We start from the raw sequence: 26,520 nt of genomic DNA, 5'->3' as shown, positions 1-26,520 counted from the left end.
TTTTTTATTTCGCCATAGGTTCGGTTTGATAAGATGGAGGGAAAAAATTTCCACAACAAAATGGAATTCTTGATGGCAAGCCTCACCAGCCAGTCGTAGAGTATTTTACTTCCAGCACTGTACGGTTAATCATACTATTCATCATCATTCTTCCGTCATTCTTTTATCGTTCGCTATTGGAAGTGTATTTCATTCGTCACATCGGTATACATAAAAATAATAAAATAATACATACGTCTAGAATCAATACCAAGTGAGCAATCTATTGTGCTTGAAAATTTTGCATATCACATGCGGGTACTCTTCAAAGACCTGCTCCAGAAGTCTTCAATAACACAAGAAATGCACGATACACCATATACTGATACGTCCGGTAGTCCTCTACGGGTACGAGTCCTGGACTATGGTGACGGAGGACGCCCGTTGTTTGCATCAAGTGCAGTAAAACCTGTCGGAGATCGGATGCAGCCGTAGATGGAGGAATGGAGGAATCGTTCATGTTCTGTGTTGCAAGTCCTGTGGCGACCACCATAATTCCATAGTAGGTCAGAAGGTTCATCGACCTGTAGTATGTTAACAACTAGTGTTTTGTAAAGTAGCTCTTTTTAAAGGTGGGATTGAAGCCGCTGACTAATATGTGGGAGGTGAGGACTCCCGGTGGCTCCACGATCACTGAGTGCGAAGTGTTACTTCGTGAGATAGAAGAGCTCGAAGAGTACGAAAAGCTATCTGGTGATGGCGAAGAGCTCGAAGACTGCGAAGCTTCGTCTTTTAAGGATGAAGAGTTGCCAGATGGCGAATAGCTACCTTTTTGAAATAGAAGCGCACAATCAGAGTCCTCACTTTATTGAGGTGGTGCCTCCCGGCAGCTTTCGAGCTCGCTACCCTACACTATTCGCAACGATAGCCTTCCCTATATTTGATCCAACATCGCTATTTAAAATTGTTGTTGTTGTATTCCTTAAAATCTAATATTATATCTAACTTAACAATTCATCAAAGTTATATCCTATTTTGAGGGTAGACATTTCCTTCTCTCTCAATTCAAGTGCACCTTATCCCGTGTGAGCTCGGTTGTGGATGTTGTTGCTGCCAGGTATGGTTTTTAAGTTGTCCTCTCTATGTCTGCTAAGGGGTTGTCGCCTCTTTGGAGCAACGAGCCGTGGACACTATCAGTTGGCTCCCAAGAAACCCCCTTTGTTGCGGATAGTTTGTGGTGATTCACCACTCCATGTCGTTGCAAGCATTTCGATGTTGTGGCTGGCGGCCCCACCATCAGCAGAACGCCCGAGTCCGAAAGCCACTACAACTTTGTGCAGCTACAGTAGCATCTAACTCACGCATTCTGCCAACAGTAAAACTGCCAGTCACAACTACACGTCGTCCAAACCTAATTCAATTGGTTTAGTGATATAATGGTGTTGCTGGCGACCCTGACGCCAGTAAAACGCAAGGAGCCGACAACCACAATAACCCTGTAAGGTTACTGCAGAATCGAACCCAGACATCCCGCCAACGACAACGTCGCCAGATACGACCTTAGATCTCCTAAATAAACATTTACCGATTCTGGAGCCAAAATATCGACTGGCGCATGCCGACGCCACAGTTGCGAACGTGTAATAAACAAAGAACAAAAACAAAAACAACAACAAACAAAAAACAAAAGAACAAATAAACATAAAAAACGTGCGTACAATCTACGAGAAGGGAGAGGGGGATTTATCAAGTTTATGTTGTTAAATTCTCTTGTTTCCCCCAAACTTTTGCGTACACAGATGATATTCTCATCGGATCTTAAGCATAGATCAGTTCTTCGAATTTGTACGCAATTGCAACGAATAATTTTGGTCAGATTGTTCTATAGCTCGAAAGTTATCTGCTATCAAAAACTGACCGTTATAGGCTAGGGGCGATAAAGTGAGCTGCAATCTCAATGGGGAAACGTTCAGAAGTTCCGACTATAGAAGGAATCAAATCAATTGATAATCTCAGAATCAAAACAATTAAAAATCATTTTTGTTTGTATATGTATATACAACGAGAATGATGAACGGCGGAGAGCCGTCATACAACTGCCATTATACAAAAAAGCAAACCTTTAAATATTAGGTTAGATCGCTAGAAAATAGGACGCATGTTAAGAGAAAAGTTTTTTCGAATTTGAATTAGATAAACTCTCTTCGTGTAGTGAAGTTTGTCGACCACTGGGCTAGATTATAGCTTATCTTAACCACATGTAGTATCGGAAAATTCCGTAGGGTCTTTCGGATTAAGATTCTGCATGATATCATGTTCTCGACTCCAACATGTAATCAAACTCTTTTAAATAGCAGGTTAAAAATGCAGCTAAGTATTCAATATTTATTCAGAGACCTGGATTAAAATTACATTATTCTAAACAACTCATTCTAATTTTGGGTTTGTGACTTGCAGGATGCCTTATTGAAAAAAACCAACACATCAAAAAAAAAAAAAAATTACCGGGAATGAACTTAAACAACGCAGACGAAGACTCTCATTCGATCACGATCCTTCGTAGCTATACTTCTCGTCGTACTCTAGCTCGAACAGCATCTGCTGTATTTTAAGCCTTGCTAGGACATTCTTTTTGTTGGGTAGCCTTCGAAGAATCGGAGCGCAGGAGAGAAGAAACCTTTCGTCCGGATCGGTAATGCCCAACCTTGCGTCTGTTTCTTTAGATTCTTCCTGTGGTGGTGGATTTGGTGCTGCTGATTCCGCCGATGATAACGACGGAGCTGGGGAAGGGGACGAAGATCGTGAAGGAGCTTCGTTAGATGTTATTTTGGTTGGTTCTATTCTTGCCCGTTTCGTAGAAAATTCAGGATCGCTCGGTATCGTATCGTCCGGCTGTTCTTGAGAGTTATAACTCGTAGGACATTCAGGAACAGGTTCCGTAAGCTTTTCGTCGTCGATTAGCGCCATACTTGGTTGCTCTTCGTAAAGTTCCGTTTCGTGTTCACTCTCGTCGTCCGTACAGGATGCTAAAAGGTATTCAGTCCCCGTTGTTGAATTGTAGGCCAACGGTTGAAGGAGCTGCTGTTCATCGTTACAATCCTCAATCTCATCTTCCGATTCCTCCTGGATTATTACACCACCCGATGTTGAGATGCTGTCTTGGGCAGGTGTGTGCATCACCTGATACACCTGTTTACCATCCTGTGTCACATACGACACGGTGACGGGACCATCGTACAGTTCATCGTCGGAATCAAATTCAACATAACCCATACTTTCTTCAACGTCACTACTCTGATTATAATCGTTTGCTGCTTCGTAATCTCTGGAAAGGAAACACATTGAACCTCGTTACTATTTTCATGCAAAAACTAGTTCCTTCTATATTGTACTGACTCTTTAGGGAAAGCGACATACGGAAGCATAAACTCTAGCAACCGATAGTGTATCCACGATTTGCGCTCGTTCTCGTTCTTGTTGCGGACGGTCTTGAGAAAGGCATCACGCATGCTGCGCCATCGTTTCTTGCACTCCTGCACGGACAAGTTCATGGCCAGCGCTACCTCAACCCAGGAGTTGTTCCGCAAGCATATCCGCTTGTAATCCTTGTGCAGCACGTTGTAAAGAATGGGTCGCTTTTTAATTTCATTCACAAATTCAGCTACATTCACTTTCACAAAGTGCCGCTTCGGTGGTAATCCATCGGCGGCAATGTGTAACCTGTTCGAGTTGGGTATCGTTCGGTAGGCTTTCGACGGAAGTCTAATGTATTGCACTTCTTCCAACATTTTGACCTTTACTTATGCAAGGAAGTGTTTTATGGAAAACAGTGCAAAATTATTCTCAAGTAGATCCAGCGTGAGAAACATAAACAAAAATTGTAGAAAAAAATATGCAAACGTCGAACCAAAGCTGTCAAAAGTGACATCGACAGCACAGTGGGAAATCACTGGAAGATCACAGAAATTTTAAAAACATTTCTAGAAAACTTCAAAAGATTGTTTAGATAACAAAAAATAAAAAAGATAAATAAAATGAATGCTAATAAATGATTCGCTTTGAAATTTTACGTGTCTTCTCTGCAGTGCATTCCCAGTGAAAAAACTATCATAACTAAGAGGCATAATTTTGAATTAACCGTTGAAAATTGAACCTACCATTCTACATCGACAATTTGGGAAAGAAATATTTGAAGCAAAAAAAAAAAACGCCGGTCTTCAAACGGCAGGACCGGGATTCAAAACCCATTTACTATCCAACTACGTTGTATCGTCAAGTGTAGTAAGCCATTCGATAGCCGGCGTGATCGTACGGTAGCAAGTTGAAATTTTTGTTCCAAATTATGTACTTCTCCAATCATATCCAGAAAAAAAGAACCGCACCGTTCAGCACCGATGACGCCTCCGTTCTTCAAATTTGTTCACTCAGCCTTGAAAAGTTATCCATTAAAAATGCTCCATAAAATTATGCACATGCCTCAACTAATTTGACTCCTTAATTATGCTTTTTGCACACAAAAAATGTTCCACCGCCAACACAGGTACATCCTATACTTTGAAGACGGGGAAATGCAAGAGTCGAGAGCAAAAAAGTAAATAAAAATAACTACTAAAATCATCTCCCATTGACGCACGTACAGCGTGGCACAAATGGCGTAGCTAACGAGCGCCCAATTTTACCATTTAAATGGCGCGATAAGATAAGCGAAGGCAGAGCAAACGAAACCCATCAATTCGTTGGTGTTTTTCTTTCACGTTTTGCTGCTTAGCTTCGCTTAATGATTCATAAAACTTTTCCCGTTGGCCGATAACTTCCGGCGAGCACAAATTAAAAACAAATCAATAAGCGTTCGCTGCCACCACCCGGGTGGGGGGGGGGGGGGGGGGAAACGATTTCCGGAACTTTCAAACATGATGAACGGGCACACGGTGGCAAATAGCTGGCGTGTTTGAATGGAAGAGAAATCATTTTCGTAGAAGCAAAATAAAACGCAATCCGGAAGCTACAAATTAAATGAACAAATCATAAAAAACGGCACACTAAAATATTCCAATTGATTTGTTGCCTTTTCCCGGCTGCCCCACTGAAGGAAAGTGTCTCCGATGTTTTCGTCGTACCGCCGTTCCGTTCCTTCACATGGGAAAACCGCCTATCGGGTGAAAGAAAATGTTCTTTTCTCTTCACCCAATCGATGAAAGTGGCACTGAAACCGTACTGAAAAGTTTGTCGTTCCGTTTTGCGAATGCGACCGAGTGATGAGTCGGTCCCACCATGGCGGCACATGGAACAGTGAATCTCAGCGATCACAGTTTTCCGACCAGGCAAAACGGCAGCAGCTGATAGAATGGTAGCGCACCAAAATGAAAATTGGTTCGTCCAACTGTTCCTCCAGCTGAGTGGAGGAACGAGTGAAAAGGGGAGCCATCCTTGGGCGGGTTTCCCCATTTCCCACCGACTGCCTTCGAGCATGTTGATTAGAAGATAGCTTTTCCATACAGTTCCGCACAGGAAATGAGGATGGCACAAAACGCAGACGACGAGGACGTGATGCGTAGCGGAGATGTTATAAAAATATCATAAAAATCAACAATCGACACATTGGAACGGACGGTGCTTGCTTCCGGGAGCCTCGGGATTCCCCACTGAAACCGGTATGTATGTGTGTGTGTTTGTGTGCGCTATTGTTCCGTCATCGTTTTCCAGTTCTTCTGGGAGGTGCCACTTTTCCGGCACACTCTATTGTCGTATCGATGTGCGATTGTTTGCCCCCGATAGTAGCGTAGCCGGGCTGGACTCGGCGGCTTCTGCCGCTCTCGTAAGGACATTTATTTTACGCGCAGGATGTTTTATGGCCTTGGATGAAAACACCACGTGGTATCTTGCTCTGGACAAGCGAACGGGAAGCAAAAATGCGGGGTTGGGAGTGACGGGAAGAGGGTTTTTTTTTTTACTGCGGCTGTTTTCTTTTCTGCCAACCGTGACACTATCCAGAACCAATCGAATTGCATCAATTATCGCAAAACGTGCTTTTGTGTTGTGTCCGGAGCGAACCCATCAGCTCCTCATCATCGTCATCATTATCATCATCACCGGTGGGCGGATCGCTGGGTGTTATAAAAGTTGAACGAACATAAATCCATCCGTCCAAGTGCATGCAATCAACCGAGAACAAATCGGTGAAAGTGCAGTAAAAGAATCGTGTTCGCTCATTTTCTGCCTTTTTTATTGTCCATCGCAGATTTATGGGTCACGAGTTTTGGGTTTTATGCTTGCTTCTTTCTTTATGCAATTGTTCGCAATCTTGGAATGTTAGTGGTTTGCCCGTTTTAATTTAAAACGGCTTTAATTAAATAAAAGTACAATCTGTGTGGTGTTTTGTAAAACAACAAATAATAAATTAAACCGCCTAAAGGTATGCAATACAAATGAAACGCCATTTATGGTCACATAACTAGTATTTAATGCTATTTTAAGTATACAATATGCATGTGAGCGTCGTTGTTCAAACATGCAAAATGCAACATCCAACGCATCCTAACTGCATCCATTTAAATATTGCCCTCCTCGCCCATAAACAGTCGTCTACCTCCGGGAGGGGTTCTAGAAGGCACATAAATTTAGCAACATTATTTCGCACTTTTACCGTGCTGCACATTTTGGGCCACCATGCATTCAGAGTGTTGTTGTTACCGTGTGCTTTTTAATTTACGTTTTATTTAAGCTAATTCCCGCTTCATCCTTCCATCCTCAGCCGGTTGCTGTCACTCATGAACCATTGCTTTGTCCTCACCTACGCCTGGCGTGGCTCGTTTCCCAAACAGGGCGTCATCTATTGATGCACCTATACACCGAGTGCTTGCAGGTTGGCGAAACCACGGCCATGGCTACGGCCCTTAATTAAGTAACAAACTAATTGGACTAATTAGCAAGCACTAACCGGAGGGCGATACGTCCGTTCGGTCTGTATCGTTTCGTTAGGCGAGAACATGAAGGAAGGGAACCGAACGAAAAAAAAAGCTCTCCAAAAAATCACCATTCAATTCTTTACTGAGTTTTATTTTCGGAGCTCAATATGCACTGGTGAAACTGTCTCGATCGCTTTACAAAATGCACCGTAAAAATTGTAATCATAAAGTGCGTTTTGTTTAATGATGCCTTTGGGAAGATCATTTCAGATGTACGGATGGGTGTAAAATAGAGCAGGAGAGAGCGGGAGGGGGGGAGGTGGTGAAAATGTGGTCATTATTTGTTATGTGATTGGATGAGGTTTTGCAATTAGTTGGTTGCTGCGGAAAAATCCGTACATGCAGTAATGAGATTGAATTTCTAAAAACTTTAACCAAACAATAGATAAATAATAGGAAATTCTATACTCTCGGCTTTAAAAAGTTCTGCTCTATTCCGTTTTTTTTCGAACACTCAGAATCATAATTTAAGCGTACGACAACTTTATTAAATTTTATTTCACACAGCCTTTACGCTAGCGAAAGCAATCATTCGCCTAAATGTAGGCAACGTGAATGTACGCTCGCAGAGTTTTTCCTTTTACAGCACGCACCATGCATGACAATGTATGATTCTTTATGAATGTTGGTCTTGTTATTCCCCAATTTTCCCACACTTTTAAAGTATTGGTTTCGATTGCCTTAAAATATCAACTTTACAAGTTTGTTGTTTCAAAAACAATTTCGCTAGAGCGTTGCGGAAGGTGTGTTAACCATCAAGTTAACAAGTGTTGTTACAAATGTTGAAAGAGAATTCTAGGAATGTGCATGTGATCATCGTGCGAAAGGAATTATTTAATAAAACACATCGCATACCTTTAAGCAAAAAAAAAAAAACAAGATATGACCATTAGTAAAATGGAATGAATCGAATAGGACGAAAAAAAAAGGAAATGATTCGCTAATGGAGAAGGACCCCAAATCGAAGGACCAGTGTTCAATTCCCAACTGGTCCGGGGTCCTCTGGCTAGCTTCACGAGGGCTAGTTTTTTTTTTTACAGTGAAAGAGGGGTGACTAGCTAACAACCTTTTTATCAATAGGTTTGATGAACCAAGATAGAGCTAACACTTGGTGAAGTTGAAAGCAAAGAAATGTTCCAAAAAATAAATCAATACATAATAATGTGTGGAGACAGGGCGGCATACAGCAGTCATATTAAATTAAATAAATATACAAATAATAATGTGTGGAGTTTACATTTTAATAAACTTATTCAATGGTCCCATGCTTTTGTCCATGTTCAAATCAGAATGACAAAAAGACAATTGAAGTTTTCTGATTGACTTAACGTTAACTTCGTTACGTCTTATTTACTCCGTTACTTATTTACTCCGTCTTATTTACTTCGTCTGCCAATCCGTTATCCCGGCCTTGATGGCGGATGATTCTACGCCATCCTCCGACCTCAATCTGGGCCTACCACGCCTTCTCTGTCCATGTGGACGGCCTAAAAGGACTTTCTGAGCAGGGTCGTCCGGTGCAATGCGTATAACATGGCCAGCCCATCGGATCCTGGCGAGCGTAATTCGCTGCACGACGTTGAGTTTGTCTTACAGTTCGTACAGCTCGTCGTTGTAGCGGCTCCTACATCGTCCTCTCGAACGTGGCTAAGAGGGCTTCGTCTGTTTTGGACAGGGTCCATGTATCAGAGGCGTATGTGAGTACTGGGACTAAAGTACGATACAGTCTCAGCTTCGACATCATCGTATGCGTATGCCAGGATCTGGGTTGACTTATAGAAGATGGTTCCCGAAGTCTCCACCTCCGAGTCACGGATGGTCCTCTCTAGCGCCAAGTTGAATAGGAATAGGCTTCACCTGGCATGTGACGTTGGTCATGGTTATTCTAACAAGCCTAATCAGTTTGGGCGGGATTCCAAAAGAGCTCATGGCCTCGTAGATTGTTACCCTGGCTATGCTATCATATGCGGCCTTGAAATCTATGAAGAGATGGTACGTGTTCAACTGCTGTTCAGCCATTTTCTCCAAGAATTTCCGCATGGTGAAGATGTGGTCAGTGGTTTTTTTCCCGTTTCGGAATCCTTTTTTGATAGTTTCGTTTCAACCCTTTTGTAAAACTTCTTCTTCTTCTTCTTCTTCTTCTTCTTCTTCTTCTTGGTTCAACGATCTCTAAGGTCACGCCGGCCATCAGATGGCTTACTAGACTTGCTGATACCTCGTTAGTTGGATAGTCAGTCCTCACTACGGGGGGACGGTCCGGATGGGATTTGAACCTCGGTAATGCCGTTTGAAGACTAGCGCCGCTGTCGCCTACACCACCGGGCCGCCCCGGGTCTTTTGTAAAACTTGGTAGCCTTTAAATCGTTAAAGAATTTAATACATTACGCCAAATGAACTATTTAAAGCAATAGTTAACACAAACAAACTGGTATGAAACAAACGAATAAACAAGCAGCAATAAACATAGGAAAAAACACACCATAAATTACACGTAGAGTAATCAATTTCAATTTTTCCAGCAATGTGTTGGAAGTATAACAAAAAAACGGAGCGAGAATTCGAGATAAAAACCAAAAACTGACATCCACGTGAGTGTACATAGTTGGTATGAAATCAGAAGGGAAAAAACCGAAAATAAACTTTTACTGCAACAAAACTAGGGACGCGGACGGCATGAGCTTGCACAAAACGAAGGCCAAAGTATGAAATTAAGTAAATTGAAATGCATAAAATAGTAATTGAATCGAATGCTTGTGCGCGTATGGCGCACGATGGCAAGCGAGGTGGCCATGATTTTGTTCCCATTTTCCATCCATCCATTCACAATCGCTTGCCATTTCCCTACCCCCAATAGGTCGAGGGATCGAGCTAGTGACAGCGGACTGGGGCGAAAAAAAAAACACACACGCACATACACGGTCATGCAAGTGGAGCTGTAATGCTGGCTGACGGAGCTTCGTGTGAAGTGTAAAAGTTTTCATTGGGTTACTAACTTGTAGCGGGGTTTTTCTGGGGGGATTGGCTGAAGGTGGGGCTAGAGGGTGCAAAAAAAAGGTTGCCTGAATTTAGCCGCTAGCAAAACAAACCGAAACAAACTGAAAAAAAAAAAAACGAGTGGCGAGAGTAAAGAGTTGTGAAAAAAGTAATAACGCAGTGCAGCCCGCGGGTTGGTTCTGCAGGTGAGGAAAACGCGCCAGCAATGGCACTGATGATAGGAATGAAAATAAAAACAATGATAGTGGAAATGATAATAAAAATAATAGCAGTAATAATGATAGTAATAATAATAATAATAATAATGATGCTAATACCACACTGGAGGGAAAAGTTTTCCAATGGTTCCAGCGCTGCCAGGCTGGCGCACGAAAGGAAAAGAGATGCACGAAACGTTGTTAAAAGTGCAACTGCACATACGTTTCCCGGAAGCGTGTCGGTACGTGCAGTGCCAAGTTGTCGGTAAGGGCCAGAGGCAAGAGTCTCAACAGGCTGTAATGAAATGATCAGCATCAGATTGGCAAATGCTTACGGGAGGAAAAGACGGTAGACCGGCGAACCTGTGCGATGTTGGTGTGAAGCTTTAACCTGTTCGGAAACAAAAGTTAGTGCAAATGAATGGCGGACAAGCGCATGGCACACGAGCAAACAAACAGTTGGAAACATTCTTTTTTTTTTGCGTGGATGCATCTGTTCCTTCTCTCTTTTCAGAGTCCAGAGGAACCAGCAACATCCGAGGCTGCGTGTGGACGTGTGGCAATGCGGAATAAAAATTGTTATATTATTAAACGAGAAAGTTTAATTTGGACCACCGTTTCTTTGACTGTGTACAACCCGACTTCCAACACATCCCAGATGCCAGGTGTTCCACAGTTGAAGAGTGGCGTTTCCTTCCGAAGGTGTGCCATTCTGTGCCGTAGCAGAAAATGGCAAAAGACTCATGGTGGTGGTCGTGGTGTGGCGTGGCGTGGATTTCTTTGCCTGTTTTCTTGTGTGCCCCCGCGGCCACATACATATATTTCTGCACACAATTTTTTTTTTTGCGAAAAAAAAAAGTTTTCTGCTGCAGATTTTTCTCAACGAAGCTGCAACCAACCATCTGTTGGCTGTTGCTAAACATTAAAACAGCAGCGAAGCGAAAGAAAAAAATAATAATCAAAAACAGGTGCAACCGAAGGAGGGACGCACGAATCCTATTTGGTGTGCTTTTCAACGGGTGCAACACCTTGCGTTGGCGAATGTTTCGTGTGCACGATGCAATTAGTGCAGTTGAATTTCGATTTATCTTGCATTAGGGAGGGCAAATTTGCATTCATGGTGCCCGGGGCAAGCACAGACCCTTGATGTTGCGTGAAGCGTGATGAAAGTGAGCAATCGTTCGTGGTGGAATGCTGTTTAATCATCGCTATTATTATAATTATCATGCGGCTGTAGGTGTAACTTATAATAATAGGTGTTTCTTGTTTTATTATGCATCTTACAAAGATGCATATTAAAATAAGCAGAACGAAATTTTTCACGTGGATTGTGGATTAATCATGTTAGCGACAGATCGAGATAGACGATCGCAACGTTGAGTCGTCCATCCTTCTTCTTCTTAGTTTAGCTTCTTGTTCCTTATACCTGCGGTTGAGAAGAAAATGCTGACCATGTATCTCGAATGGCAATCGAGCTGCCACTACAATGACATGACTAAAATGAGCTTATCTTACCAAGCTGCTACGTAATAAATTCAGCATTCGCTTCTGTGGGCTGGTCATGTCATGAGAATGGCACCGAACAACCATAACCGGAGACCGTAAAGCCCTTTGCACAATAACAGAGGAGGCCGAAACTGAGATGAAGTGATGGGCCAAAAAGCCCGAAGTAAAGGAAGGGTAGACGATGTTGAAAGATATCCAACTTATGTTGGCCGCTATGTAACGATTCAAGACGGGTCTTACTTTTAGACACATAAGGTTTATATCACATACAGTTGCTACATTCACATTTCTCACGCGTCGCCAACGATGGCAGGTTGTCTGTTTTGGGGCGAACTGATTTCTACCATACAAAGCAACATTTAAGCTTTGTCGTTTATTAATAAATTTATGACGACAATAAATTTCTGTCGTCGAAGAAGTAAGGAAATGGAACTTTTTTAAATTTTTTACTAATGTAAAATAATTTTTAGTAAGCAAATCGGCCAGGCAATTGATGAAAAATTAGTTTAAATTCGTCCTTCGCCATTGCTTTTTGTTCGACTTTTAAATCGAAACGAAAATAAAACTTTTAGAATAAGGATGAAATGCCTTATCAATATGATTATAAAATTTATTCAACACAAGCGGTGTTGACAGTACGGCACTGGACCGTCATAATTAATTATAAATAAATAAATAAATAAATAAAAGATTCGTTCTTTTGTCTTCACTCTGTAAAGAAAATTTGAGTTTTTTATAATTTATTTTAAACCTCTTTTTACTCGTGTAACTAAATATACAGTATAAATGTCCAAAAGTGGGCGAACCGCATACTACTGTGTCCGAAAAGTAAGGTGACAATGGATGTCAAATTTCGCGATCCAAAAGAAGCCCCTTGTTTTAATTTTTGGTTGGTCTATGTGTATGTTTTTGACAGTTCTGTCACGTTTCAAGTCACAACATGATCCCGGCTAGGAATGACAATTTGTTTTCGGAGCTGCGCCAAGTTTTTTTGTCCCTATTGACCATGTCCAAGTTTGTAGAGCAGTCAAATTTCGTTTGCGCAATGAAATAAACGCTGCGAAAACATAGCGGATGTTACAAAAAGCTTTCGGGCTAGAATCTACATCTGTGTGTCAAAGAAAAATATGTACAAATCGTACAGTGATTTCAAGATTGATCGTGAGAAGGTCGAAGATGAGGACCGTCCGGGGAGACCTTACACCTCGACCGACGACGCCCGCGTCGTCCAAATCAAGGATTTGGTGGTCAACAATCGTCGGTTGACGACGACCTTTCGGAAAGTGTTGGGATTTCCAAAGCCTCGGTCAACACCATCCTGAAAGATGTTTTGGGACTGAAGCGGATGAAGTCTCGCCTGGTGCCGTCATTTTAAGGGAGTTGTTCGCCACAACTGGCACCCATATTGTTCCGCAACCGCCGTATTCGCCAGATTTGGCTGGCTGTTCAACAGGCTAAAACGGCCGCTTCGGGGACATCGGTTTGACACTATCGAGGAGAAAGAAGCCGCAGCGACGGCGGAACTAAAGGACATCCCAGCATCCGTGTTTTCCATCTGCTTCGAGGAGTGGTATAAGAGGTGGAAGAGGTACATGGCTAAAGAGTAATATACAACTAAATGGCTAAAGAGTAAGCCTACAAGTTGCACGCAGCAAACCCACATGCAAGCTCCACAGTCGTTTGTGAACATGGCTGAGTGGGACATATTGAAAATATTAAAACTATTGGATTATAAAGTCCAAAAAAATCTTTTTCTAACTAGTTTTAATCTAGTTTTAGTAATTCAATCAACTTTCTAGTCAAATCATGTTTAAATATTATTTTTTTCCGTATATTGTGCCATTTTAATTTAAAAAAATATGGCTCACTGTAGAATTATTTCAATTACAGAATGAACTGTCTCGTTTAAATAATGAAATAAGTTAGTGAAATGTTTTTACAAAATAGTCGTATACATAAGCTAGTTTTTGTGACACTTAACAATAATTTCAAATAGGTTTCCTCATTTCAATAATGATTTAATTAAATAATATTTTTATGTCCTACGCATAATGATCACAATCTACCGTGATTTTTCACACAAGCTTGCACGAAATGAATCCCGTACAACTTGAGGGCCTTTATTACTCTTTAGCAATTTGGTCTAATAAAAAATCATTTAAGAAAAAAACGCGGCTAAGAGTAATATAAGCCTACAAGTTGCACGCAGCAAACCCACATGCAAGCTCCACAGTCGTTTTTAAATTTGGCTGAGTAGGACATATTGAAAATATTAAAACTTTTGGTTTATAAAATCCAAAAAAATCTTATTTTACCTAGTTTTAATGAATTTTTAGTAATTCAATCAACTTACTACTCAAATCATGTTTAGATATTAATTTTTTCCGTATATTGAGCCATTTAAATTAAAAAATATGACTCTCTGTAGAATTATTTCAATTAAAGTATGAACGGTCTCGTTTAAATGATGAAGTAAGCAAGAGAAATGTTATTATACATTAGATTTATACCTAAACTAGCTTTTGCGACACTTAACAATAATTTGAAATAACTTTCCTCATTTTAATAATGATTTATTTAAATAATATTTTTATGACCTACGCATAATGGTAACAATCTACCGTGTTTTTTCACACAAGCTTGCATGAGATGAATCCCGTACAACTTGAGGGCCTTTATTACTCTTTAGTCAAACTAAATGTCTTGTAACGTAAATGTTGTACGATGTACTATTTTCGTCATGCTGATCCACTGTATAATCTATCAACAGCTTTAAATATTAATAGCTCATCATTAGATTTAATAGTGTTTCTTATCCATAAGGACCGAAACTATCCCATCCTATTATAGTCAGTAGAAAAACATCCCATTAATGATTTTGATTGGAAGACATTTCTTCGCATTCGTTAAACTTCCCGGAAACCAGGCACCCGCAATGCAGGAAATTGAATAATAAATACGAAGCAGAACGCAGCACAAGAACACGTCGATGGGTTTGTTTGTTTGCGTCAATTGTTGCACACAAAAAAAAAAAAAAAACTAAAAGAAGAACTTAAAAGCAAAAACAAAAACAGCTCATACTCAATAACACTGTTACATAGTTGCGCAGGGATTTGTACCGTTGCCCGTTGCCTTGGAAGACGTTGGCTGTTCTTTCCAATTTCCATCCCGGGAGCGTTCTTGAGGGTTCCCTTTAATTGCATTTTGTTTCAACCGCATCCTAGTTCGTTCGTTCGATTTCTTAGCCTTTAGACCAGTCACCTCTTTCCTTGACTGTCTTTCTCTCTCTGTCTCACTCTTTTTCTCGCTCCTCGACAAAACCGATTAAGATTGCTTGTTATGTACACTTTGTGCATCTCGCGCACGTACACCCGCTCGAACTGAACACTCTGCCCGGGTATCATGTAAGGCAGGTGAACATCTACCCCTTTACAGACTTGCCGGGTGCAATCAAATAATTGAAGGAGAAATTTTAATTAACATGTGCTGATTTCGTAAGCGTAAATGCAATTTTAATTACTGCTGGTAGTATCCATAGTTCGTGTGTTTTTTTCTTCCTTCTATCCGTACTGCTGAAACTGAACTGAAGTGAAACAGGTGCACCACTCAAGGGATGGAAAATTGTATACATGATCCCATTGACTTTTACGCGAAGAAGCAAAACAGAAAAGCGCACAAGAAGCGAAACCGTTTGCTAACTAATGAAATCACATCACATTTCGTGTAATCTTTAGGGGGTTTTATCCCACATGTGGTCGGCAAACGCTCTTAGCGCAAATGGAAAGAATCTGCAACGGTAAGGGTGGACAAACACTCGCAAAAAAAAAAACGGAGATTACACTTCATACTTCCCGTCCATACGTGTGCTCCATGTTTGACGGTAGGAATTAAAGAAGGGTTCACGAGGCTACCTTTTTTATCAACAAATCTTAAGCTCCTTTTTCTTCCCCATTTTACCTGCGCGTAAGTGTCGGGTCGGGAAGGTTTGCCTTTAAAATTTCGTAGAACTGCCTTGGTTCATTGCACATCCTAATAAACCTTTTTTTTTTTGTTTTCGGTTGTTGTTGCGCTGTGGCTTTGTTTGTTTGGTACAGCACAGCAAACGTCACGCAGTTGGCAAAAATTTACCTTCGTCCACTAATACACTCAGCACCGACTAATCACCGTTTAATGAGCGTCATAAAACGGGCTAACATGGGTTCGGTGTATGGTTTGCAGTGACCGTGTGGAAACTATGTATCGCACAGCACGGAAAGCACGGGAGATGCGATCATGAGCATTAGGTCGGGATATTCCCACCTTTTAGACCACCGTATCCGACGGATAAACGGTAGAACGATTATTATACCGTACGATGTGTGCTTCCCGGTACGGTTTGGACGGAGGACAATTGAGAAGGTGTGTGCGTGTGTGCACCTTCGGTCATCGGGTAATGTGGAGGGAAGTTTTAACCTTAGCTTTAGGCGGGGGTGGGTTCGAAATAAAATGGATCCGTTTTGTATTGTTTCGATGTGGACAGGACTACCATCAACATCGTCATAAGGAAGACGCAAACTGTCCGAGATTGGAATGTGTGTGTGAGTATGTGTGATAAGGTTGAGAAGTCCTAACGTATTTGGGTGTTTTGAAATGAGTGTTATTCTGTACGCTGGAACTGTTAAAAACGCTGGAAAACCATACAAACAAACAAACATTAGAAATAGAATCATAAGCCCGTACAGTTCGGGCCGTGCTCGTTCTTTGTTAACGACGTGTCTTATCTCGTGGTTGATTTTTGTTTTCGCTTTTCTTCTGCTATCACTAGAAGCTTTTCCCTCGTTGAACTGGAGGTGTCTATTATTTGGGAGTCTACACTTGTGTTACTACCTACTCGCTTATGGGCATTATCTTGTGCAAAGGGCGTTTGAGGAAGTTTTTATGTTACACCTCGGTGTTGGGGGTAGAAAGTTAGATATGGATGTGTATGTTTATGGCTCGATTGATAGCACCCAAACCCTGTGGGCTTCATAAAAATGTATAAAATCGCATACGTTTGCACGGTAGCTAATTTTAATGAAGTTAGACACTTACTTTCACTCGTTTTATACCTACATATGTAACGGTTTCGTTTGTACCAAGCATTAAACCTTTAATTTTTAAGAGGGGGCTTTACTTTTATTTATTTGCATACTTTTGCTTTGTTACCATTCCGGTGCGTAAACACATTATTTTTCACAACCATCCTTTACCTGACAGTTCTTACCAACAGAAAAGTAAAAAGGTGCATATCAGTACAGCAAAGGATAAAAGAAACAAATGTTCAAAAAGCGAATCAAAACATAATTTTCATTGACAAGGGACAGACATTAGCAAAGGGGGAATGTAAAAGCATTATCTGCATCTCTTATTTCGCACTTTTGTCGATATATTAATAACACTAACTCTTGAAAAAGAGGGAGAGAGAGAGGGACAAAATTAAAGGTTTGTAAGCACTAGAACAGTGTGAGTAAGCATTTTAAAAGGCTAAAGAGTAATATAGGCCCTCAAGTTGCACGCAGCAAACTCACATGCAAGCTCCACAGCTGTTTGTGAACATGGCTGAGTAGGACGTATTGAAAATATTAAAACTATTGGTTTATAAAGTCCAAAAAAATCTTTTTCTAACTAGTTTTAATCTAGTTTTAGTAATTCAATCAACTTTATACCCAAATCATGTTTAAATATTATTTTTTCCGAATATTGAGCCATTTAAATTTTAAAAAAATATGACTCACTGTAGAATTATTTCAATTACGGTATGAACTGTCTCGTTTAAATGATGAACTAAGCTAGAGAAATGTTTTTATACTTTAGATTTATACATAAGCTAGCTTTTGCGACACTTAACAATAATTTCAAATAACTTTCCTCATTTTAATAATGATTTAATTAAATAATATTTTTATGTCCTACGCATAATGGTCACAATCTGCCGTGATTTTTCACACAAACTTGCATGAGATGAATCCCGTACAACTTGAGGGCCTTTAGTACTCTTTAGCATTTTAAAATTAAAACACAAAGCTCTCATTGCATTCACCAATTTCAACGGTGGAATAATAAAACGGACAGTGTCCTCCTTCCTATGCGGCACCATGCGTCTCCATTAAAAATTATTTTCAAATTCCAACGCCGCATGTTACGCATTACGCAACGAATGCTACCCCTTTGCCGCTACGTGTGTTACAATTAAAAATGTTGCAGCTCTGGCTAACCCATTTCCATTGAAACCCCAACCGGTTGCGTATTTAAAAAGTATTTCTTTTTTTTTTTTTTTGGTGCAGTTTATCCTTTCCGTGTGTAAGTAGTGGAAGAGGAAAACAAGTCAGTGTATGTGCATAGAAATACAAGAAACCAGTCGTACCTTTTGCCGTTAAGGATGCTGTTTTTTTCTTCTTTACTGTACCTCACCCAAACACATGGTCTCAATCAGGTGCTGATCTGGCTTTCGCTCGCTAGCTCTATCTGCAGCAACACCCGGTTTCAGGCAAGTTATTTTGGCTTTAGATGCGCCTTTTTTTTCTAGGTTAGGTTATAAGGGTAGAGCTTTTTGCCTTTAAAACAAGTGGATGGAAAATAGGATTTCCGCTTTTTAATGCGACACCGGTGCACTCGGTCGGAAGCAGGAGACGCGTCCTTCTGCACTTCGCTGGACCGGATGGTGTCGAGAATGTAATAAATATGGTGATTTCATAACGGAACAAGCAACGGTGTGTTCGTTCTGTCTGTGTGTGTGTCCCCGTCTGGTGTGGCAGGTGAGTTTCAACCAAATTAACGAAAAAAAAAAAAATGCTCTCACATTTTAGATTCCCAAACTGTACAGCATGGCGTACCATACAGAGTGAGATTAAAAGTTGTGAGTTTTATGCGACGAACTCACTGAACGAGCCGTGGTTCGCAAGCACAGCTTGGCGTGGTTTACGAGAGTTAGTACGGTGGCAATCCTACCTACTACAACAACAACTACTACTAGCAGCAGGTTACTTAAAATTGCAGAAAATACTGCAGAGAAGCCATATTTTAGTGGCTGTAAGTAATGCTGGTTGGGTATCCTGTCGATGCAGTGGACGATTTCGTGACGATCACTGACTATAGTGGGGCGCAGCGCCTTCAGATGTTAACTTACAGCACGGGTTGACTGGTTGTAATCACTCACGGTACAGCACCGGTACAGTGTGTGACGCGGAACATGTGTAAGGTTTTTCATTCCTGTAGTTACTTTTGAGAGCTGAAAACTCAACAACCCTTGAACGGTATTTTAATGCTACAATAATGCAGACTTTTGCATCTAAAATAAATAAAACAAGATCATGAAGACCAATGCTTTAACTCTCTAGTTGATAGCTGACCACTTGATGGGCATCTGCAGCACTGAAGCATCCTGTGTAAACGCCCATTTTTAATTCCTTTACATACGGCCCATAATGGATTTATATGGGGCTTCGCGAGGTTTTCAGCGAACATTCACCAGACATACATCTACGGTGCGGCATTATTTGACAATCCTGAACATCATACTACTATACCGATAGGAGAACGATACGTATAAGTGGCTCGAAGTAGTTAAAATAATACACCAATGATGTGCTTCCATCGTTTGGTAAAATAAAGTATCTCTCACGTTCCTTTCCGTTTGCATTGTTTTCGAGTGTATGCTGTTACCGTGCCGGGAAACGAGAAGTTTATCGGGACAAAACTTTCACCACCGGTTGGCCGGACGACAGACGAATGATCATTATAAATATTTTATCCATTGCGTTGGAAAACTCGTTTCGCCCTCACGAAGGTAACGTACGATGATGATGGTGCCGGTCGTAACTGTCGCACCTAACGCGTCTAAAGGTTCTACCAGTCCGGGGTCCATCGGTCAACGGAGTTGGAGGTTAGAATGTGTGCGGACGGACGTTGATTGTTTAAACTTTATCGTGCCTGCTCCTAATGCGCACAAATACACAGCACACCACATACATGGTGCCCTTTCCGAGATTAGGGCTAGCAATGATGAAGAACATCCGTTTTGCATACTGCATGTGTATGTTGCATTCCGTTGACCAACGCTAAGGATGGAGTTTTTATTACATTTGCTACAGATTGTACCATGGAATACAAACGGAAAAAAAGGAAAGTTGTACCGTTAGTTATTGCTTCACGCTTCAGCATCGGATCGGCGTTGCTATGACGTTGCTTGCAGTTTTCGGTGGTAGAAGCTCTTCTCTTCAACGGCTGGCAAAACGTTTACACGTTGGGCGGGGAAAAGGGAGGAAAGTTTGTTTTTTTTTTCGAAATGCGTAACATCCTTTTAGGAATTATCTGCGCTTCAGATTACGTGCCCGGACATGCATAAATAGTGCGCTTACGGTTTGGAAAGCGTAGGAAAATTTGAAATCTCATTAAGACGCATCGCAAACAGAATGATAATGATGAACTTCGTTGAAAAGGTAGATTTGGGATCGCATTACATAAATATATTTATTTTTATTTTGTGCATATTTGAGTGTGACGGCTCTCCAGCGTATTGTCATTAATATGTTTATGTTAAATTAGATAAACTTCGTAATTCTCTACTAAAACTAAATGTATGCAAGCTAGAGGTGACAGCGGCGCCAGGATTTATGCAACAGGATCTCTGATCTGATCCCATCCACACCGTTCCTCCATTGTGAGGACTCACTATTCAAATAAGGGGTATCAATGAAGTCCAGTAAACCATTATATGGTTGGCATGACTTATCAAACGACTGCATGTGATATTATTTACAGTACCACGGTACAATTCTCACGCATAACAACATGCAGTGACAGGGAGACGCATATGTCGGTTTTTTCTTGAATCTTTCGCTAGAGACTTGCAAGTAGATGCTTTGAAAGTATCTTATGTAGGTCAATTTAGATTGCTGCATACCTTGATGACATAGTCATCATCGGATTGGAGATTTACGAGGCAAAAACCAATTTTATCTTTGGTAAATTTGAGTGATTAAACTGCTTGTTACTGATCCCACACGATCCCACTGTCCTTTTGGACCATCTACGCGAACAGGGAAAGTGTTGTAGGCCCTAACTGATATTTAAATGGTGGCGCTTATGCATTCGCCAAAAAGATCTGGATATTGGATTGACTTAAGCTATAATTATTGAATACGACCTTATCTGCTTAACTGTGGATCAAACGGAAAGATGTTATCGCTCTACAAATTTTGCAATGGGCAAAGAGTAGTTTTTGCCCCTACTTGGATGTTAATTGTTTGCTCCATACAAATTGTGTGGGAAAGCCCGACGCCACAGACTAGAGTAGACTTTAAACCTACTTGGATGTGTAGTTGCTCCGCCATTCATGATATCTACAATGATTCTCCGAATTAACACATCAATATTATACTTCAACTACCGGGGTATATCCCTGCTCTCCCCTATTTCCAAAATCCTTGAATCTGTTATTCTCACTTCCATCCTTTCTGTCATTGTTGGCCAGCTATCCCCTCGACAACTCGGATTTATTCCCAAAAGCACAACCTTCTCCAACCTTATGTGTCTTGTTTCTTCTGCTCTCTCTAACTTGGAATCCAGACGAGAAAACCGACATTCTGTACACTGATTTTAGTGCTGCCTTCGACAGTGTACCCCTCAACCTGTTGCTTTCCAAACTCGAAAGACTCGGGATCAGAGGTCGGTTACTGTCCTGGTTTTCGTCCTACCTTTGTAACAGAGTGTATAGAGTCAAAGTGTCCTAGTGCTTGTCCGACTACTTCGTAGGCTCTTCTGGAATTCCCCAAGGTTGTGTCCTTAGTCGTCTTCTATTTACCTTATTTGCTAACGACTGTACCTCTATCCTCCCTTCCGAGGGATTCCTGCTCTACGCGGATGATCTCAAGATTTTTCTTCCTGTGTCTTTGCCCGCTGATTGTTGTACCCTGCAAAACTTCCTAGATTCCTTTTTTGTATGTTATCTGATTATGTTATCAGTAAAGCTAACAAATCACTGGGCTTGATTGTTAGGCTGTCGTGCAAAATCTGTGACCCCCTCTATCTGAAGTCCCTCTACTGTTGTTGTGTTCGATCTTCCCTGGAATACGCAGCTGTGGTCTGGTCTCCTCCGGGCTCAATCGCGATGGCAAGACTGTAGCTATTCGGCGCTTCCTTACCGGTTATCATCTGGCTCTTCCTCCCTATCCTGTTCACTTGAGCCCTTGGAAGTAAGACATTTCTATATCCGTGCTAGCTTCATTGCAGGACTCCTGTCAAATGAACTATATGTCCCGTCTCTCCTGTCCGCTATCCCGCTTTACGCCCCTTCTCGTCGCCTTCGCGATAGACCTCCTCTATACATCCCATCCCGCCACACTCTCTACGGCTCGAACGTCCCCTTTATCAGGGCTCTATCGGCCTTCAACAGCACCTACCATCTGTTTGACTACAATGTATCTCTATTTCGCTGTCACATGCACCACCGGGCCGCCCCGATCCTCTACTCTACTCTATCTTAAAAGCACCGCGTCGTGAACATGCACGGACGATATCAGCACCAGGCAATTATGGAACCGAAGCCGAAATTCGTGAGAATTACTTTGCGTCATTGTTGTAATATATGCCGCCTTCAGGTTATGCACGCGAAGAGGAGACAACTCATTGATCCATTCCTCCGGACGACTTACGCAGCAGCACTGCCGTGATCGAAGTTGTAAAATTGAGGATCAAAATTTAGGGTTCTCATGAATGCTTGTAAAAATTTTGTCGCTTTGAAATCGCTTTTTGAGAACCTGGCGCATACACAAACTACCTAAGTGGGGAAATGGAGATGAATACGGAAATTATATTTTTGCAATATTAGACAGTTTCGCATCAATTTCATCGTTTGAAATTTTCCTCAGCTTTAAATATTCAAAGAGCCCATCAAGCGCAAGTCGCGTGCTGATGCATACACTGACATTATGAAATTTGCTTGTTCAGCCGACCAGCAGCTGTAAAATAGAGCACCTAAACAAGGCAAAACATTGGAGCATGCAGGAATGCGTGTTATCTTTGCACTATCGTTTCCTGCCAGAGATCGTTTCATGCGTGCTGAGGGCTAAGATTTAATGACTAATATACGTTGGAATGGTAAGCCTGATCTCTTCATTACAGTATCGTGCATCCTACAGTAGCCAGAGGCGATCGAGTCTTTATTACTACGACAGCAAGTTTCCGATCGACCAGATCTCACTTCACGTATTTTCAAATAGCCGGTGAAATTTGAATATGTTTTTCGGAAAACCGTACAACCTGATGTTAAGATATACCACGGAGTTTTGTTGCGCAGCCCTGTAATTGACTAGTTTTTTTTTTAAATCAGAGAGATAACTTACTGTGCGAGCACGAAATATGCGAGATGATTAGAGTTTAGAGTGTTCAACAATTTGGCTTTTTGCAATTGGATATTTTGAAAACTTGCAGTTCATAGTCCTACATGCTGCTTGTAGTCATTAAAAAGAAACAAAAGCCCTCTTTGCTTCTGTTCTGTTTGGAAAGCTTAATCTATTACACTGCAAAAACTGCAGTTTGATACTCGTCTGCACAGTTAGGGAATATTTTACCAAACCATTTAATAGTTTCATAACTTTGGCAACAAACATTAAACCTCTCCTAACCAACCAGTAAACAACCACTTTCCTACTGTGAAGTGACGATTTTAAGAGCGAGACGAATAAAGAGAAACCTGGTGTACATACACACAAAAAAGCTCAACTCATCTTCCGTTCATTTCACCCCAATCTAGCTAATCCTTTCGCTGGCTGTTCGTCTGCATTTTTCCTCTCTCTCGCTTTTTGCCTGAAACAGACAATCCGGATATCTGGAGGATTTAGTGGTGAATATCTGCCAGTCGTCGGCAGCTTCCCGTCTGACCCGTAAGGACTAGCGTAAAATAAAACTAGCAAAAGTTCTGCTCATCCTCGAGTGTAACGATTTTTGGAGCTTAAGTTTTTTTTTTGTTTGCTTGTTTTGGTTTGTTGTATTAAAATTTGTTCCTCTGCATTCCGCCGGGAGAAAAAGTTTTGTGAGTGTGCAAGGAGTTTCAAATTTTTTGCACTGTTTCGGAACGTACGCTGCATCCTTCTTTAAATACCGCCACATCTCATTTACTTACGCTACCAGAGCTTCAGGCAGAAGCGAAGCATCATATTATGAGTTTTGAGTTCTTCCCCTTTTTTGTGTTTGTGCATTTCATTCCCCCGATACGTTCCATTTGCCCCTCTCTTGTACCCTTCCACGCCGTTTTACCATTCTCTTGGTTCCTTATTTAACCGCTTTCGAGTACCACTTCTGACCGAGTCGCCGGTTTGTTTGAGTTTGAGTTGGGTTCAATAAAAATCGTATTAAAAATGAAAAATTACGTGTCAAAATTATGCTTCTAGGCGTGCACGCCCTTCGCTCTTGCGACCCATTTCGAAGAAAATGGAGCTGCAAAAGTGCAGTAGCGCTGAAACTGAAAAGCGCACGATAATCGTGTACCGCGAGAGGTGCGAGGAACAAATAAAGAAACTTTTTTGTTTTTTCTCACCAAGCAAGCGCAGAAACGGTGCCAAACCGGCAAAAGGGAATCAGAAAGGAGACATAATCTGAGTGATCGGTGAAAAATTAAGCTTCCAAGGGTACGTGGGGTGGGTTGGATGGGTTTTGAATGCTGCGTACCTAGTTCCCGTTGCAGCGTCAGCTTTCCGACTTGATGGCTCGCCCACATTCTGCCGGTGAGATAGAACAGATTACTACTTTTATCATGAGATATGCAACTTTTCTCATTTGCTTTGGCATTCTACTGTCTGGTTGGGGGAAATGCGAATATGAAAGAGTATTGGTGCTTCTCTGTGTGTATATGTGGGTGTACTTTGAGAAAGACTTCGTTGGCATGATTTGCGCTTTTTTTTTCGCTCGTCCCGATGAATAAGAGTGTACCATTTGGCATTCTCAGTACGGTTCTGACTGGGCCGGATGGATGGATGGATGGATGGATGGACGAGAAAAAGATTGTTTGCCACTTTCTTTTCGAAGTCTCTGAAGCGATCCTGACGAGGGCCAACAAATCACAGTCCCGACCATGATGGTTGCGTGACACAGGGAACGATACTCGAACGTGGCACAACAGATTACAACCGACCCTCGGTTGGTACGTCGGTGCGTTCCGCCAGAACCGGCACCGGGAAGGATGTGCTTACTTTTGCATTTCACTGATGCCCATCGGACGTTTTCTACCTTTTCTGCATAATTTTTCCATTTCACGGCATTTTACCTGTGGGTGGTGGGCTGGTGGCGGTGGGTGGTGTTCCGCCGAGTCAATTCTGTTCGACTCAAAAGCGACTTCCCACGCAGCAAGCAAACTAATGCGAACGTTGGTCATATCTACGGATCCAATTTCGTAATCCAATGCATAGCTGATAAGATCGGACCTGACCGTGGTATCCGGGAGTTTGGCAAGTGGTCGTTTTTAACCGGAGCGGATTCACAGGTAGAAACTGGCAGCGTTTTGAAGGTGATCAGTTTTATTGCAGCGTCACTTAGGACGATGGCTTACGGTTAAAAGATTTTAAGGGTTAGCTATAATTGAAAATTATCATACCCATCCGACCCCGATGCGCCGGTCAGTCGATGTGAGAGTTCGTCTTTGTAGTAATTTTTTCCACCATTTTTCCTCCTCTTTGTGCTGCTCATTCTTTTCATTCCGCTCGCCTTTGTGCGCCATGCGAGATGGATCTAAAGAGGCCCCTACTATGGGCAAATAATTTAATTACAATTACGAAACGTTACGAACTGCCGAGCCAAATTTTTGGGGTGGTTTTATACGACCCCGGTGAGGCACAATTTATTTGTTACCTTTTTAGCAATACCTTTTCAAAAAAAAAAAGGACTCAAAAAGTGGAATTTAAAAAGGGGTTTAACATTAATGTTTAATCGAAATGGATTAGCTAGCTGGGTTCGTTTTTTTTTCTTCCTCTCGTTTTTTTACCAATAAAATTGAAAGGGTGAGAAATAAAAAACGAGAATTACCATACAAGCAAAGCGGCAGGTAGCATTGATGGTTTCGCCGAGTTTGGCTTGAGTAAGATGAAGCTGGGATGAAGTGTTTCTTGAGAGTAAGTTTCTTTTACGCGTTTCGAATGGTTTGCCGTTTTTAAAAGGATTACAAGCGGTACTAATTGTTGGTAGCAATGTTTATTAAAGTGGGGCTGCATTTTTTTTTCTTTTGCTAATAGAAACCTAGCGGAGGTATGGAATGAAATTTTTAAAAGCATAACAAGGGATGATACTAATGGTTACCAGTTAGGAAAATTAAAATGGGCAATGTTTGGAAATCATTACAAAATCCTTTAAGCTATTTTTAATTTTAATTGGCCGTTTATTTGGAACTCGTCGGATCTGATGTATAGAAGTGAAGTTTTTAGCGCTTAGTTAGGAACAAAATGGGTTTTGCTTCTTGCATGTTGTAGAAACATCGTTATGTGTTGAAGAGTTTTAAATTTTTTATTATTTTTAGAATAAAATAAGTAAAAATCAATTTAACAAAATGATTATCAATAACTTTGCCATACCAGTTAACATATTGTCTTCCCTGAGTTAGTAAAAATAATAATAAATATCGATCCCATAGCACAGTTTATGTTATAAAAGACAGACCATCGTTGGAGCTCTCCCAAGCGCACCTCAAAAGTGGTACAATATATAATTATGTACATATAATTATAGTGTGATACGCGCGTATAAAATATTATAGCGACAGTGATGGCAATACTGCCATCACCGCCACAGGACTAGACCACGATGCAACGGTTGAGCTCGATCTGTTCTCTCAACGGCTTTTGTGCGACAAACACCAGAAGTAGATTCCGTTTATT

The 26,520-nt window shown here is 41.3% G+C and overlaps 2 protein-coding genes across 3 annotated transcripts in view; one reads left to right on the top strand and one right to left on the bottom strand.

The window, feature by feature from the left end:
* Window positions 1-26,520, top strand: part of LOC126564295 (mediator of RNA polymerase II transcription subunit 17) — a 46,561-nt gene that overhangs the window by 2,088 nt on the left and 17,953 nt on the right. Inside the window, exon 3 of one of the 2 annotated variants that reach the window (XM_050221296.1) lies at window positions 19-106. In XM_050221296.1, coding sequence (XP_050077253.1) covers window positions 19-99 — 81 coding nt within the window. In that variant the 3' untranslated portion in view covers window positions 100-106. Of the gene's footprint in view, window positions 1-18; window positions 138-26,520 lie in introns of those variants that run through there. The other variant, XM_050221295.1, reaches the window with a different exon arrangement.
* On the bottom strand, window positions 2,478-3,776 carry LOC126565881 (uncharacterized). Its single transcript, XM_050223091.1, has 2 exons — window positions 3,376-3,776; window positions 2,478-3,304 (listed from the first exon to the last, which is right to left on the bottom strand). The coding sequence occupies exons 1-2, from the start codon at window positions 3,765-3,767 to the stop codon at window positions 2,527-2,529; spliced, it is 1,170 nt and encodes a 389-aa protein (XP_050079048.1). The 5' UTR covers window positions 3,768-3,776; the 3' UTR covers window positions 2,478-2,526.

The sequence above is a fragment of the Anopheles maculipalpis genome, chromosome 3RL, assembly GCF_943734695.1.
Source record: "Anopheles maculipalpis chromosome 3RL, idAnoMacuDA_375_x, whole genome shotgun sequence".
Taxonomy (NCBI): domain Eukaryota; kingdom Metazoa; phylum Arthropoda; class Insecta; order Diptera; family Culicidae; genus Anopheles; species Anopheles maculipalpis.
Note: the sequence above shows the minus strand (reverse complement) of the source record. Positions and strands in the feature narration are given on the sequence as shown.